The sequence below is a fragment of the Molothrus ater genome, chromosome 1, assembly GCF_012460135.2.
Source record: "Molothrus ater isolate BHLD 08-10-18 breed brown headed cowbird chromosome 1, BPBGC_Mater_1.1, whole genome shotgun sequence".
NCBI classification, from domain to species: Eukaryota; Metazoa; Chordata; class Aves; order Passeriformes; family Icteridae; genus Molothrus; species Molothrus ater.
The window spans coordinates 111,310,227-111,325,885 of record NC_050478.2 but is presented as its reverse complement, the minus strand read 5'-3'; the positions used below and the strand labels follow the sequence as shown (position 1 = coordinate 111,325,885).

Here is a 15,659-nt window from a genome sequence, read left to right as displayed (position 1 = left end):
CTGACAATTCTAGTAGTCTCAAGCTGACATTTCTTTTCAATGATTTTCAGAATTTTTTTTTTTCTTTCAACTGTTTATCGTGACTTTTCTCTGTTGCTGGGGCATTTTCATTGTTTCCCATGTTCTTGAGTTGGGAAGTGGTACAGCCAAGTACTATGTTGCTTTTAAATCTGCGAACATAAATGGGGGCTGTTGCCTTTTCAATAAGGGCATTATGAGTGATGCCCTGGTTGTCATTCATAATCAGGAAAAAGTCAAAGCAGTATTGAGAAAAAGTAGTAAGAAGCAAATTCAGGATTGGTTGCCTGTGGAACATTCTAGAGTCAAGGCTCTGATCTGAGCTATTTTGTCCTTAAAGGAAAAAAATCGGTGTTCTTTTGCCTATCCCTTACCATGACAGAATATAGAAAAGTGATTTGTTTCATTGTTAATGTTATGAGTGATATGAATGCCATGCTTTTTAAATCTATTCAGGCAGTTTTGGTTTTTGTTTGTTTCAGTGCATCAGGGATTAATCAGAATTTTCTCCAAGCCAATCACATTTTCGAAGGTAAAATGACTGTTTAAACGTATTTATTTCATTTAGATTCCTAGAGTGTACATTCCATTCCAGTTCTTGACAACCTAACCTAGTAAAGAAGGGAATGTCCAAAGAAGCAAAAACAGTACTATCCATTTTGTTATTACTCCATTAGTGTTATTGGTTATTGGCTCATTTGTTCTTAAGTCTCTCACCCCCGCCTCTGCTCAGCGCAGTGTAGATGTTCCTCTTGTGCTGGATAAAGAAAATGCAGGAAATAAACTTCTGTTTGGTCAGATAGTCTGTAATAAAGTAGGTTGCAATTAAAGTCATCCAGCTTTCTTCCAGGTTAAATTTTAGACATTTTAAACGTTACTGAATGCTTGTGTTAAGCAAGGATATTAAAGCTTTTTAATCCTGTGCAACAGAGTAACTATAGAATGTCTCAAATAACTGAACACTAGGAGAACAACCTTAGAGGTTTTTTGGGGTTTTTTTTTTTGGAATGAGGTGGTTGTTTTGTGCTCTTTTCAGATTGATGGAGAACACTAAACATTCCATATTTCTACCTGCAGCAGTAATGTTACATTATATTGCATATATAGGTAGTAGATTGCATATATCAGGGAGTTTCATTGGCAGTTGTACTGGGATTTGACTGAGATGGAGTTAATTTTTCCCATAGCAGCCCTCATGGAGCTGTGCTTGTATTTGTAAGTGGAGATGTGTTGATAACACACTAGCATTTTGGCTACTGCTGAGCAGCACTAGCACAGCATCAAGGTGGCTCTCCAACATTTTCCTCTTACCAGAAGACTTGGGGGGACAAGATCTTGGGAGGGGACAGAGCCAGGCCAGCTGACCCAAACTGACCAAAGGGATATTCCATGCCATATGGTGACTGGTCAGCAAGAAAAGCTGGCAGAAAGGAGGAGGTGGGTGGCACTGATTAGAGCGTTTCTCTTCTGGAGCTTCTGCTCCATGTACCAAAACCCTACTTCCAAGGAAGTGACTGGACATTTCCTGCTGATAGGAAGTAGAGAATAAATCTTTTGTCATCCTTTGCTACTAAACTGCTTTTATCTTGACCCGTGAGTTTTTTTCCGTCTTATTTTCCCCTTCCCAGTCCTGGTGAGGAGGAGAGTGGTAGAGTGCCCTGGTGGGTATCTGCCATGCACCCAGGTCAAACCACCAGAGCAATGTGTCTGACAGACATTGTGTCCCTTCAGGATTTTTCTGTAAAAGAGACTTCTGGAACAGAAGAAGCCTTTGAAGCTGGAGAGGTTGCAACACCAAGATCAAAAGTACCAACTTATAAGGACTATCTGTACCTCTTTAGAAGTCTACTGAGCTGTGACACAATGAAGGTAAAGCATAGTTAACATGGAAATACAAAATGAAATGGAAAATGAAACATGATCCTGAGTCTTGTCATATAGCTGCTTTTCTAACTTCAGACTTTTTCCAAATGTCATGCTCTAGAAGGGTTGTTTTCTGGTTTTAGTTGGATTTTATGGCTGATAAATTAATTAAACAGGGATTAATTTATGCTTTCATAGCTGAGAAACATCTAAAACTGGATTCTCAGGATCATGTAGATGTTAGTTTGTAAGTTAAAGAAATAATTTTCATTTGTGTTTTGAAATACAAACATTTTTGTCCTGCAAAGGAATGTGTTTTTGAAGATGCAAACTTCCTTACTGAAAAGGCACAACTGCAATCCCTAAGTCGTGTCCTGTATGATGAACTTATAAAATCTGTTTTGAAGATCATTGAGAAATTGGACCTGACTGTTCAGAAACTGGATATTAGTGAACAGGTGAGACCTGAGGACCTATCCATTAACTCCTGCTGTTGTAAGGGAACCAAAATCATATCCCTTGTTTTGTTTTCATTGTGCCTAGTGTCTTGAAGTAACATTTATGCTAGATAAAATGTTTTTCTTAATATCTCTGAATGTTGCATTGCAGTGTTAGGAGAGGGAAACATCAAAATCAATAGAAGTTCACATCTGTTCACCTGTTACTTTACACTTTCTACTCTGGAATCTACTGTTTTTCATTTTTCGACTGGCTTTCTACTTAGAAGCAGGCATCTCTTATTTTTCCTTTCAATGACTGATGTGTCAACTGTTAGTCCTTCATCTCTCAGAGTACCTAGTAACAGCTAGAAAAAGACAGACTGTTAATGTGGCAAAAAAAATGTGTAAAGGCTTTCTGTGTTGTCACAGATCTAGTGTTCTTTCTTCACATTTATTTTCAGGATGGAAATGCAGATGACAGTGCTTTGGTTGGGCCTTCTTCTGACCCTGCTTCAAACCTTCAACCAACGAAGCCAATAGATTTTATTGCCTTTATAAATCTAGTGGAATTCTGCAGGTATTTATATGTTTTTATGTAATTTGAAAGTTACAAAGTGGTTGGAAGAAGTTTGAGGTGAAATGTGTTTAAGATGCTTGTTTCTGAGTTAGTTTGATAGATCATATTTCAAAATGCACAAGATGATTAGGAGGGAGACAGGAAGGGTTTTTCAGACACCTGGGCCATAGGTAAACCCATAAAAGATCATCAGCTCAGGTTTTTTAAAAGAATACAAGAGACATCCATTAGCATTCACTTTCATTATTTGGGTGCAGTTGTCATTCATTATATGTTAAAACTTCTAGTATTATCCTGACCATGTATCCTAAATACTTCAGAGACCAGAGATGCAGTCTTCACAGACCAGTAAGGGGCATTATGTGGAAGGTACAGCATTAGTTGCCTGTGGATATCCAGTAATAGAATGTGATATATGAGGATGTGTGTTTGTTTAAATTCAATAATGAGATATAATAAATAATAAATGGCCTTGCCCTCTGAAACAAAATTAAAATCTTCTTGTGCTTGACTCAGAATGCAGCATGCATTTATTCTCTATCTGTCTGATGCTCTGTTGCAGCAATATTTCTTTCTTGTACTGAGATGAAAGTTTTTTTAAAATAAAATATGGTATTTGATTACTTTTTTCCTTTTTTTCCTCCTGTGTTTTCTGTGAATTGGTTTTAGAGAGTTACTGCCAGAGAAACATGTGGAATACTTTCACCCTTGGGTATATTCTTTTGGTTATGAGCTTATTGTACATTCAACAAGACTACCTCTTATTAGTGGATTCTACAAGCTGCTCTCAGTTACATTGAAAATTGCCAAGAGGATAAAATACTTTGAGGTGAGATCTTTTATCCAATGGAGGGGTAACGTGCCATTCTTAGTGTGTAGTATTTTATTCCCTATGGAAGATAGTTCATTGAAACTGTTACTGGGTTGTTTCAAATGTTTATAGCTTCCTGTGCCTCCAGAATTGGAAGCACATTAATAGTCAAAATTTAGACTAGAAGCCCACCTTCTAGAGACACCATCCATGTGTAATCACAGAATCTCCAAATTATTAGGGTTGGAAGGGACCTCTGGAATTCATCCAGTTCAACCTCTCTGCCAAGGTAGTGTCTCCTAGAGCAGGTGGCACAGACCTCATCAGGGTGACTTTGGAATGTCTTAGAGAGGGAGAGGCCATGACCTCCCTGAGCAGCCTGTTCCAAAATCCTGAGCTGGGTGAACAGAGACATGAGAGGTACCTTTGCAGTGCAGGTGGTATAAAAGATATTTTGGATAGAAACAATCTAACCAGAACAGTAGAGTCATGTATGGGTTAATGACTCAACTTCTGGAGTGTGTTCCTGCTCCACTCACTGATTTCCACAGGGAATGTGATGTCCCAGTGGTAGGTGCAGTAGCTGTGGTTTGGAAGCTATTGGACTAAAACACGTGGGTGTGTAGCCCAACACAGAGCCCAGAGCTGTCCCTGCCACTGCTGCTGATGGCACCAAGTGAAGCACATTTGGGAACTCATTGGTGTAGATGCTTGTACTGTGGACACTGTTGTAAATTGTTTTCTTGTTACATCATCATTCTTGCCACCAGGACATCCACTGTTAGGGTTTTTATGATTTGTTGTATGAGCAGAGAAAATTGAACCATTGAAAAGCTGCTTTGCAGACATATATCTCTTGTTTATTTGCTTAATATTAAATATATGCCAAAAAGCTGACCCTCAGTGAACCATATTAATGTTAATTTCTAACCTCTGAAAGATCAAATATATTTCAGATATATTTCAAGTTTTCACTGACACCAGTTTTGTATTGGACAGTATGATGTATGTATTCTGAGTTGAACTTGTGTAAAGTAAAAAGTACTATGTGCTTTTTAAGGGTGTTGACTTGTGGTTTCTGTTTGGTAGGGTGTCAGCCCCAGGAGCCTCAGAAGGTGTCCTGAAGACCCAGAAAAGAGCTCTTGCTTTGCACTGTTTGTAAAGTTTGGAAAGGAGGTAAGGAATGTTGCTCCCTAACTTTCTTAGGCTGAACAAAACATATGTGATTCAATCAAAACTTTATCTTTTGAGAAATCTTACATACACAGTAGAGATATTCTTGCTTTTTGAGCTGTGCAAGATAGTGAGGTTTTAAGATCCTTTCTGGTCAGTTTTTTCAATGTCAGAAGAGGTGTATTGGTCACCAGTTCATATACAATTGAGAAATAACAGTATAAATACTTCTGGTAACTGTTTGCAGGTGAATGAGATTCCAATATTGGTTTGGGCTTGTTTATTTTACATGGGTATCGATACAATTCAGTCAAGATTTCAAAATATTTATGTTTGTTCTTGATCTATTTATCTCCATTTTAGGTCGCAGCAAAAATGAAGCAGTATAAAGATGAATTGTTGGCATCTTGTCTGATTTTTTTGCTGTCTTTACCACATGACATCATCATGCTTGATATCAAAGCATATATTCCTGCACTGCAGGTGAGTCAAAGTGATGTACAGCTAACACTTTTTTTCCCTAAGATACATACAAACATTCTGTAGAAAAGTCAGTATTAATGTAACTGTTAAGCTCTCTATGTTCTTCAGTGAGATAGAATGCAAACTAGTTGAATCTTTGGATAAAAAGTAAATTGTTGGAATTTGCTTTTGCACTAAGCAGAATCTCTTATTGCCTGTGTTGAAATACAAAAATATCTCCTGTCCTGATCTTGAGTGAGATGCTAAACAGAAAAAGTTACTGGAAAGGGAGATGTACACTAAATGCTTTTAAATTTGTCTCTTTTACCATTAAGTAACACTAGTGAATAAATGTGAAAGGCTGATAGTTTTGTATTTTACATTTAGAATGCATTTAAGCTGGGCCTTAGCTGTACCCCAATGGCTGATCTGGGCCTGGATGCTTTGGAAGACTGGTCAACTCACATCCCCAGACACATGATGCAGCCCTATTACAAGGATGTCCTGCCTCTTCTTGATGGTTATTTGAAAAGCTCTACATCTACAGGTACATACATGCAAAAAATTGCTAGTCTTAAGGAAGAGGAAAATTATTTTTTTTTATATTTTTTTTATATTATATTTTACATTATATTTTTTATGGCATGTGGACATGCCATACTTTTTATTTATATTGTACACTTTCTGTGTTTGGAACAACATAACTTCCCTTACACCCTAAAATGCACTTTTTTCTTAAAATAGGATTTACTTGCTTTGGCCGAACAATCAGTAATTGTTGCCATTTTATTTATTATTTCTGTGTGATATGTCCTTTTTTTGCTTAAATTAGTTTAGTTTTACTAAGAGAAAGTTATTTATTATTTTCCTCAATAAAGATCTTAAGTGAAAGAATAATTGTCACATTTTAAAAATAAAAATGGGCAAAATAAGAGTGTTTGTTTTTTTTAAACGAAACTACAAGTAGGTGCATGAGATGCTGGTACAATCAACTGGTGTTGATATGCTGGTTTTTTTGTTCATCAGTTGAATCCCAGAATAACTGGGAAGTAAGGAAACTTTCTCAAGCAGCTCAGAAAGGACGTACTAAAGTTGTGATACAGCGTATAAGAAAAGCAAAGACATTGTCAGTGGTAAGAACCCTCTTTCTTTTTAAGAGTTAAATGTTAATCCTTTCTTCCCACTGCTTCTTTTCCTTTCTTGCATGCATACTTTTTTTTTCTTTTTTTAATGCGGGCTAGTTCTACCTTAGATGAGTTTAATGAATTCCATTCTTCAGTGTGGCTTGACAAGCTGTTACATCAGCACAGCTGGAAAGATGTCATATTCTAGGGTGAGGATGGGAATTAAGCAGGGAAGGGACACTGTAGAAATCCTGTAAGTCAGTATCACTGCTACACTGATACATTATGGCAAGAAAAATTTGACTCCCAACACCCAAAATCAGTCCCAGCTTAGCAGCTTTGTAGTAGGCAATACAGTTTTGTGAATGTTTAAGCATTTGGGGGATTTTTAATTGTCTTGTGGATAGGCTTACAGTCTTTAGAGGCCAATATGTATTACTTTGTCCAGTGGCCTCTCAAATGTAAGTGTAGTTTTATTTGTATATTCCACTACACAAACTAACTTGAAATAAACCTCTTTTTAGATGTGACATTACTCCTATATACAGAACTCTTTCCAGCCTGGTTGTCTTTAAACATGATACTCCTGGAGTGAGTCCAGTGGAGAGCTGCAAAGATGATTAGAGTGCTGTAGCATCTCTTATGAGGAAAGGCTAAGGGGTCACAGCCTATTTAACCTGGAGAAGTGAAGACTGGGAGGAGACCTCATCAATATCTATCAGTATCTGAAGGGAGGGTGTCAGGAGGATAGAGCCAGGCTCTTCTCAGTGGTGCCAAGCAATAGGACAAGAGGCAATGGGCAGAAACTAAGGCACAGGAAGTTACATACAATATCAGGAAGAACTTCTTCAGTGTGCACTGACCGAGCCCTGGGACAGATTTCTCAGAGAAATTGCGGAGTCACTCTCACTGGAGATATTGCAGAACTGTCTGGATGCAATGCTGTGCCTGTGCTCTAGGATGACCCTGCTTGAGAAGGGAGTTTAGACCAGTTGACCTGCAGCAGCCCCTTCCAACCTTGGTCATTCTGTGATTCTGTGAAACAAAATTAGTTAATTTTGTATCCCATACAGGCTGCTTCTGAAAATCAGTTTCCTGAGAGAGGCACTGTTGATTCTGGAGAAAGGAGGCTCAGGGGAGACTTTATTGCTCTTCACAACTGAAAGGAGCTTGTAGCCAGGTGGGGGTTGGTCTCCCAGGTAACAAGTGACAGGACAAGAGGAAAGGGTCTCAGATTGTGCCAGAGGAGGTTTAGATTGGACATTTGGAAAAATATCTTCATTAAAGAGGTTGTTAAGCATTGGAGCAGGCTACACAGGTAAGTGGTACAATCACCATCCCCGAAGTGTTCAAAAGCATATGGGTGTGGCACTTGAGGACATGGTTTAGTGATGAGTTTGGCAGTGCTGGGTTAATGGTTGGACTTGATGACTTCAGAAGTCTTTTCTAATCCTGTGATTAGAATGATCCTGTGATTCTATGTAGGTACAGATCTAAGCTTAAGTTCTGGAATTAAAGCAAATGAAAAGAACAATTTTTGCTTCAGATTTGTCTCTGCACTGTTATGTCATTCTGTAGGTATGTTACCTGTGGTAATAAAATTTTACTTGAGAAATGGTAATTGAAAGCTCACACAGTGGAATGAAAATGCTTTCCAGTCTTGGCCTCTTCTGTTTACTAAACCAAAGCTCTTCTCTTGTTTGATGCAATTCTTCTCCTCATGGTTCCATTTCACCTTCTTCATCTGCATTTAATAAGAGCCATAAGACCTTCATTTACTCTGTAAACCAAATGACTTCTCTATAGAAGTAACTCTTCTGTCACTAATATTAATTTGTTGAATTATTTAGGATAATAGTCCCTCCTTGGAAGCAGTAAGGACTAGAGTAGCACGCCTTCTTGGATCTTTGGGAGGGCAGATTAACCACAACTTAATTACAGGTGAGTATTCTGTCAAAAATATTTATATGCCTCTGCTGTCTCCTTAGAAAGTAGATTTCATTAAGGCCTCAACATCACTTTCATATACCTGGTTTTTGTTGCTTTCGTTTAAGCAAAATTACTTTTGTTCAGTTCTGGAGTTCAGTAGAGCAAAATACTCACCAATTTAATATGGAGTGGGGAAAGTGATTAGGAAACTACAGGTGAAAGTAAAAAACTATGCATCTGAGTATATGGTTTTATTTACTCTACCCTTCATCCTCTGGCTGCAAAGCCATTATAAAACTTTGCTCCAATTTGTAGTTCCTTAGTACTTATTTCTACCTCTACTACAGTTCTCAGTACTTAAGAGCTGCAGTCATGAATTGTGTAAATCTCAGCAAGCTTACTTTTTCATTTGTGAGTTTAAGGTACATCATGCCTTTAGTATGTGTGAGTACTAGAGTTCCATTTGGGTGCTCCTCAAAAAAAAGACATTTTCTCCCTTTCTCTGTCCAGTCCATGAACAAGCTTTATAATTTACATATTAAATATCATACAGGCTAATAAAAATGGAAACCATAGTGTAAGTACCTGCCCATGAGATTCAAGGGATGAATCAGCACAAAATTTAGTTAATCTAAAAATTAATGTAGTGTTATGCATTTTTCCCTTTCTTTGCATGCTTATGTTTGTTTTTTCTGCCTTTACAATCAATTTTCTTTCTGCCAAGTACTTCTCTGTTAGTTACTCAAAAATACTGGGGGAAAGTAGCCTTATTCTCTAAAAATTAAATACAAAATGTGGTCAGATTTTGTTAAATATGATTTTAATATGGGAATATAGGGAGAGAAGGGAGTAAGTGCACCAGTTTTCTTTGGAGGAGATAGCTATAAATGGCTATAAATGTAGCCATTTTCTGTGCAATTGCAGGAGTCAGTATTTGGATCTTCTTGTCTGATTGACCTTCAAGAATTTCCTGTAACATTAGAAGAAAAATGCTTTACATTGGATGTGTTAAGAAGTATTTTAAATCAAGCGTGATTTGATGTCTTCTGGATTTATTTGTCTCCAAACTTAACCTATATTGGTACAGGAGACTGCTGTAACTGTCACCTGAAACGTTGGCTACATTTTTTTCAGTAGTTTCTAAAGCATTAACATTGCATGGCAATCTAACTGAAGTTGGAAGGTTACAGATTTTTTTGACTGAACTAAGTAAATACTTGCTTTATGCATATTGTATTAAGCTTGTTTTCATCTTTCAAATGCATCAGCTACCTCTGCAGAAGAGATGATGAAGAAATGTGTATCCTGGGACACTGAGAAGCGCCTGAGCTTTGCTGTACCATTCGCAGATATGAAGCCTGTCATCTACTTGGACTTATTTTTGCCTCATGTGACTGAGCTGGCTCTTTCTGCAAGTGACAGGCAAACAAAAGTATTGCTTTTTTTCTACGTCTTGTGTTATGCTAGCTGATAAAATCTCATGAAATAATGTCTTCCTTGTTATTACAGACCTGTTTTGATTAATTCATAGGTAGCAGTGTGCTTCTTTGGTGCCTTTTCATAATTACACTATTCTAAGTGTTTAGAAGCTAAAGAGCAGAAGTTGTGTAAGCTCTGTCAGACAGCATTGTGCTTGATTTAACATAAAAATGCATATTTTAAACTAGTGGATCTTTTTAAACTAGTGTTGTTTGACCTCCTTCTCATGCCCAGCCTATGAACTTGTGGGCTCAGTCCAGCAGAACACTTGAACAAATATTTTGGTGCTGTGCTGGATTGGGATGTTGATACCCAAAGAGTCCAGACTGGAAGTACCCTTGAAAACACTATGGGTGACTTTTCTGATGGTGATCTTTTTCCAGCTGATATGTGACTGCTCATGACAGAGACTAAAACATTAGGAAAAACACCAGTTAGTAGGTGTGTAAATTACTTCCATGGTAATTCATGATCTGTTCTTAGATGGTGATTTACCATAGGTATGATTTCTCAAGTACTCCCTTTCATGTGACTCATTCTCTCCTGCCCACAATTTTGTCTTCTCTGTGAAAGTAATGGATGCATTACCAAAGGGATTTTTAAATTTCAGGTTGCAGCATGTGAGCTGCTACATGGCATAGTCACATATATGTTGGGGAAAGCCTCTCAGATGCCAGAAGGATGTCAGGGTCCCCCACCTATGTACCATCTACATAAGCGAGTATTTCCAGTGCTGCTTCGTCTTGCTTGTGACATAGACCAGGTAAGCAGATTCATCTATACAAATTTTACCTTGTTCAAGTACCTTTGAATGTGGGAATTAATAGTTTGATTTAGATGTTTTCCTAACATGTTGGGTTTTTTTCCCCCAAATGGAAGAGTATTTTGTAGGCTGAAATTCTATTCTAGGGATGGATCCATCTGGATTTTGTGAGTGGGTTTGAAACCTTTTCAAATACTCATTTTAAATATCTCTGTAATGTAGTCTAGTTCAGAGTAGCTCAGAGAAGTGTACAAAAGAGATTCAGGTTTCATGGTTCACTCAGGGAGTTTGTGGCAGTAACCCTCTTTATCACCACATTTAATTTCTGTTGTCTTTCAGTAAGAAGTTAATTGGAGGTGAAGTTGATTATTTTAATATTGAGTGTGTGCAAAGCTACACTCATAGGAAAGGCATTTAGGAGAGAATTTGTAGCTGCCTCTTTGATACTTACAGATGACATATTTCATTCAAACATTTGAACTTGATATTTCTCCTCCTTTGCACAAAACAGAACAGACACATAGGTTCATCTCCACAGAAATTACAGGTTTTTATGCCTTTTGAGACTGTTGCTTGGACCCTGGCATCTGTATCTACTTTGAGATCAAAGGGATTTTGTGTTCTTTTAAAATAGACAGCAATCTGTGTTACCAGTTCAGGTGATACCTCTTTTGCTGGTGTGTGGCTGAACAGAAACCATAGGTAAATGATGTCTGGATTGGTCCAAGGCACAGGCACTGCAGTTGAAGCATGTGTATATGCATAAATGTGTTTAGTGTTTCTTCCCTTCATGCATGACATGTATGTTTCTTCCCTTCATGTATGACAGTAATCAATCAGATTGATTTACTGGTAGAATTGTTGAAATCTGGGAAGTTAGATTAATGTTAAAAATAGACTTTTAGATCTAAATATGGATTAAGAAACAAGCATCCCTGTTTCCCTGATTGTGTATTAGCACATCAGTCTGGCATGCCATGTTCTTTGTCTCAAAGGATATTACTGAAAGTAAGCTTGGAGGTCGTGGAGACTGGCTGAACAGAAAGCATCTAACCCATTTGAATTGTCTTGGATTTTTTGATCCTTGATATGGGAATGTAATAGGAAATTAGTTATTCATTTTGTAGACCACTTTTCAAAGTACAGCTTTTTAATCTTACATATTAATAGCAAAGTAGCATAGATATGTATTAATGTTTGCTGTTTTCAGGTAGCACGACAGTTGTATGAGCCTTTGGTCATGCAACTCATTCACTGGTTTACCAACAACAAAAAATTTGAGAGTCAGGATACAGTGGCATTCCTGGAAGCTATCCTGGTAGGTCATAAGTCTTTCCTCTCTTTTCTCTGTGCCATATGACTTTACTTTTAACTAGCATCATTTTACTGCTGAAGCAACCATGAACACATGAACAGATAGAATGACCCCTTAACTATTGGAAAGAAAGAAAATGGTTGGTTTATTTATTTATTTTCTAGTAGCCATTTAATATTTCTTAACTGAGATTTGGATGATGAATTTCTCTTTCTTTGGCATTCCCAAAATGCAGGTATATCATCTTCAGATAAATGAAACACTCTTTATCATCAGTATGAGTTAGGAACAACTGAAGCCCATTCACCATTCATCCCCTGAATGCCTTTGTTGTGTCCTTAATTTTTCTCTAAGTATCTTTTCCTTCACCAGGTGCAAAAATTTTGCATTTAAAACTAGCATTTGCACTGAACAGAAGTGTTTGGAGGCAAGATAGGTCAAGAGGATTGTAGTAGTTTTTTTAATAAAAGTCAGTGTTGTCCCACCACTTCTTACACAGAGGAAGCCCACCCATCAGAAAATGAAGTGACGTAGACAAGATTCCTACACTGATGGCTGAGACAGGAATAGAAATCCAGATCTTGAGCTATAATTCAGCACTGTGAGGGCTGAAAGTTCTGCCCTTCCTTTGGACAGTAGCAATTTTGAATTTTGTTAATTTCTGGTAAACTGTGAGTACAGTTTTTTAATTTGCAAATAGTGCAATGTAGATAAGCTGCTATAATACTGCACAGAGCCAATGGCAGGGGGTTTTCTCATTCTTGAGGTGAAATAACCTTGTGTAATTTCAGAGTGGCATAGTGGATCCAGTTGACAGCACTTTGAGGGATTTCTGTGGTCAGTGCATACGAGAATTCTTGAAATGGTCTATCAAGCAGACAACACCACGACAGCAGGAGGAAAGCCCAGCAAACACCAAGTCTCTTTTTAAACGGTTGTACAGCCTTGCTCTTCACCCCAGTGCTTTCAAGAGGCTGGGTGCAGCACTTGCCTTTAACAGTATCTACAGAGAATTTAGGTGAGCAAGCAGAGCTTGAAACAGTAACTAACTTGGTCAATGGGATAAAAAGAGTAACAGCTCAAATAGTCACCCAGTGACACTCATTCTACTAATGTATATGATAGCTGTAACATTCAGTTACTCAGCTTATATTTAATAATAATTTTGTTGTTTGGGCTTTGTCTGTGTGAAATGTATAAAAATAAATATTAATCACAAGTTTATAAGAAGTTTTTTGTGCCTTTTCAGGATGCTCAGCAAATTTCACTGTCTGATTGAAGCAGCGCAGGTTGTGCTGTTTTTTAAACTGGTTTAGATGTACTTTTTTTGTGCAAACATCTTTTGCAGTCTATATCTCTACAGTATTTAATTTGGTAGTTTTTAATTAGGATTTTACATTTAGTGCTTCTTCTATTCATGTTTCTCATAGAATGTTTTCCTGTTTGTTTAAGGGAAGAAAATTCTCTGGTGGAGCAGTTTGTATTTGAAGCACTGGTTGTTTTTCTGGAAAGCCTGGCTTTAGCCCATGCAGATGAGAAGTCATTAGGTGAGCTATAGTTAATTTAACTGTAGAACAAAGAAAATAGATCCTTGTGGAATCTTGGGTTAACAAAGAAAAACTTTAACTGTAGAAAAGTATGTTTTCTTACTTCTGCAACAAAGGAAGAATTATTTTTCATTATCAGTAGAAAGGTCATTTGATATCTAGTTAGGAACTCTTTGAATCAATTCCTTGCAGTGTATAAAGGTGGAATATTTTGAGCCTAGGAGAAAGAACCTTTTAATATTTATGATGATTTACAGTTTTGTAATAACACTAAAAATTATGGTGGTGCTTCAGATTTGAGTTGTAGTTTTGCAGTTACATGGTGTAAAAAAATGTAGCTTGGTGAGAATCAGTCTATTCTTCTATAACAAATAAATGCTCCAAAAATTGTCATTTTGATAGATTCTATGGAATATTTCCACTCTTTTGTGATACCTTTTCCTCATTGTCTTGTCATTCTTTACAGCAGTATGTAGTTGTGTGAAGAGCCTGTGACCTCTTTCACAGTATTAATGATTCTTCAGTAAATCTACTTTTCTCTCTCTTTTATTTTTTTTTTCATGCTTTTTTATCAATTAATAGTAATTAGATTAGAAAGCCAAAAGTTGGTGTAACAAAACCTAATTTCTTTCTGAGGAAGAGTTCAGGACATGGTAGAAGTGTGCCCAGAAGAATTACTCACATGGGAAAATGTCATAGTTTCTCTAAGCATGATCACAAAAAGTAGAAGGCACAGTTATATACCAAAGGCCTCAGGCTTGGCTCAGGCCAGGTTGGCCTGTCTGGTGTTTTGTGATTTCATTCTGCACCTTTGAAGAACTTACTGTAGAAGCACAGCGTAGTGGAGCTGGTAGACATGATCATCTGTATAAGTCTCTTGCACCATGTCTACAGTGCTATCTCAATTCATTTAACCTAATTACTGGCATTTTTTTAGAGATGTCAATTCTGTCTCTCCAACAGGTACTGCCCAGCAGTGCTGTGATGCTATTAATCACCTGAAGCGCATAATCAAGCATAAAGCACCTTCTCTGAACAAGGAAGGAAAACGGCGGGTACCACGGTCAGCTATTTGCAGTTGTTTCCATATTGCATTTTAATAAACTTGACCAGTAGTTCCATTAAATGCTTGGCATTCTGAATGAGGATTTCATCCTGTGACAATTGCTGATACAGACCTCCTGATGTTGTCTGTTGAACCACTGGTGGGAAAACACTGGACATAATATGAGAAGAGCATGACTCTTTATTCCAGCATGGTGAACTTGATTTAGTTTAGCAAAAAGAGGCAGAAGAGGCATGTTTCCCTCACAGCAATGCATATAATAACATTAGCACTGGTGCTACAAAACTCCCCCAAAGCCTTTCTTACTGTTCTTAAATGTCACCAGAAGCAGGGCAAGCTGCAACAGGATGATCAGCAGTTAAAGAAGGGAAGCAAAAAAGTTAAAAGAAGCAAAAATGGATTCAGTATGAGGATAGATGAAGCTCTGAGTCACCTAGCTGACCCTGATTTGATCAGAAGGTTGGACTAGAGACCTCCTTAGTTGCCTTTTTACCAAAATTATCATGTGATCTTAAAGAAACTGACAAGGGGAGTTTAGATTTGGGTCACTGGTGTGGCACTTGATAAGTTATGAAATGAAGTGATTATGGGGATGGAGAAAAACTGTTGCGGCTTATTTAAACTTTATTCAGAGTTTTTCCTCTGTGAGTTTACAAAGAGAAGGGAAGATACCTGCTTTTACATTTAAAATTGTTTTCCACAAGGACTATGCCAAGTAGAGTGGGGAGAAGGGAAAGCAGTGCCAGACATGATGGTGGAAGAGCTCTTTCAGGTAGTGCAGATGGGTGGTGGTTCAATAGGTAAAAGGGATTCATAGTGCTCATGGAACATTTTGATTGTTTTCGACTGAGAGACTATTATTGCTTCTTGGTAGATGGCAAGAGGAACTGTTAACCCCTAATATTTTTGTGCAGGGGATTCCCAGCTACTAAGCCTGTGTGTCTTCAGGACATTGTAATGTGGCTCTTAGTGCAGTGTGGACGACCTCAGACAGAGTGCCGCCATAAAGCCATGGAGCTCTTCTATGACTTTGTTCCTTTGTTACCAGGTATTTTAAGTCACAGTGCACTGTTATCTTTGCTTTCTATATTC

The 15,659-nt window shown here is 37.6% G+C and overlaps 1 protein-coding gene across 1 annotated transcript in view; it reads left to right on the top strand.

Moving 5' to 3' along the window:
• Positions 1-15,659, top strand: part of PRKDC (protein kinase, DNA-activated, catalytic subunit) — an 82,895-nt gene that overhangs the window by 11,034 nt on the left and 56,202 nt on the right. The window contains 17 exon segments of the mRNA XM_036403886.2: positions 501-550; positions 1,750-1,887; positions 2,190-2,339; positions 2,783-2,898; positions 3,568-3,727; positions 4,799-4,885; positions 5,246-5,365; positions 5,732-5,891; positions 6,371-6,477; positions 8,319-8,409; positions 9,666-9,829; positions 10,487-10,639; positions 11,850-11,957; positions 12,746-12,972; positions 13,407-13,501; positions 14,465-14,564; positions 15,482-15,615. Of these exon segments, the coding sequence (XP_036259779.2) occupies positions 501-550; positions 1,750-1,887; positions 2,190-2,339; positions 2,783-2,898; positions 3,568-3,727; positions 4,799-4,885; positions 5,246-5,365; positions 5,732-5,891; positions 6,371-6,477; positions 8,319-8,409; positions 9,666-9,829; positions 10,487-10,639; positions 11,850-11,957; positions 12,746-12,972; positions 13,407-13,501; positions 14,465-14,564; positions 15,482-15,615 (2,160 nt within the window).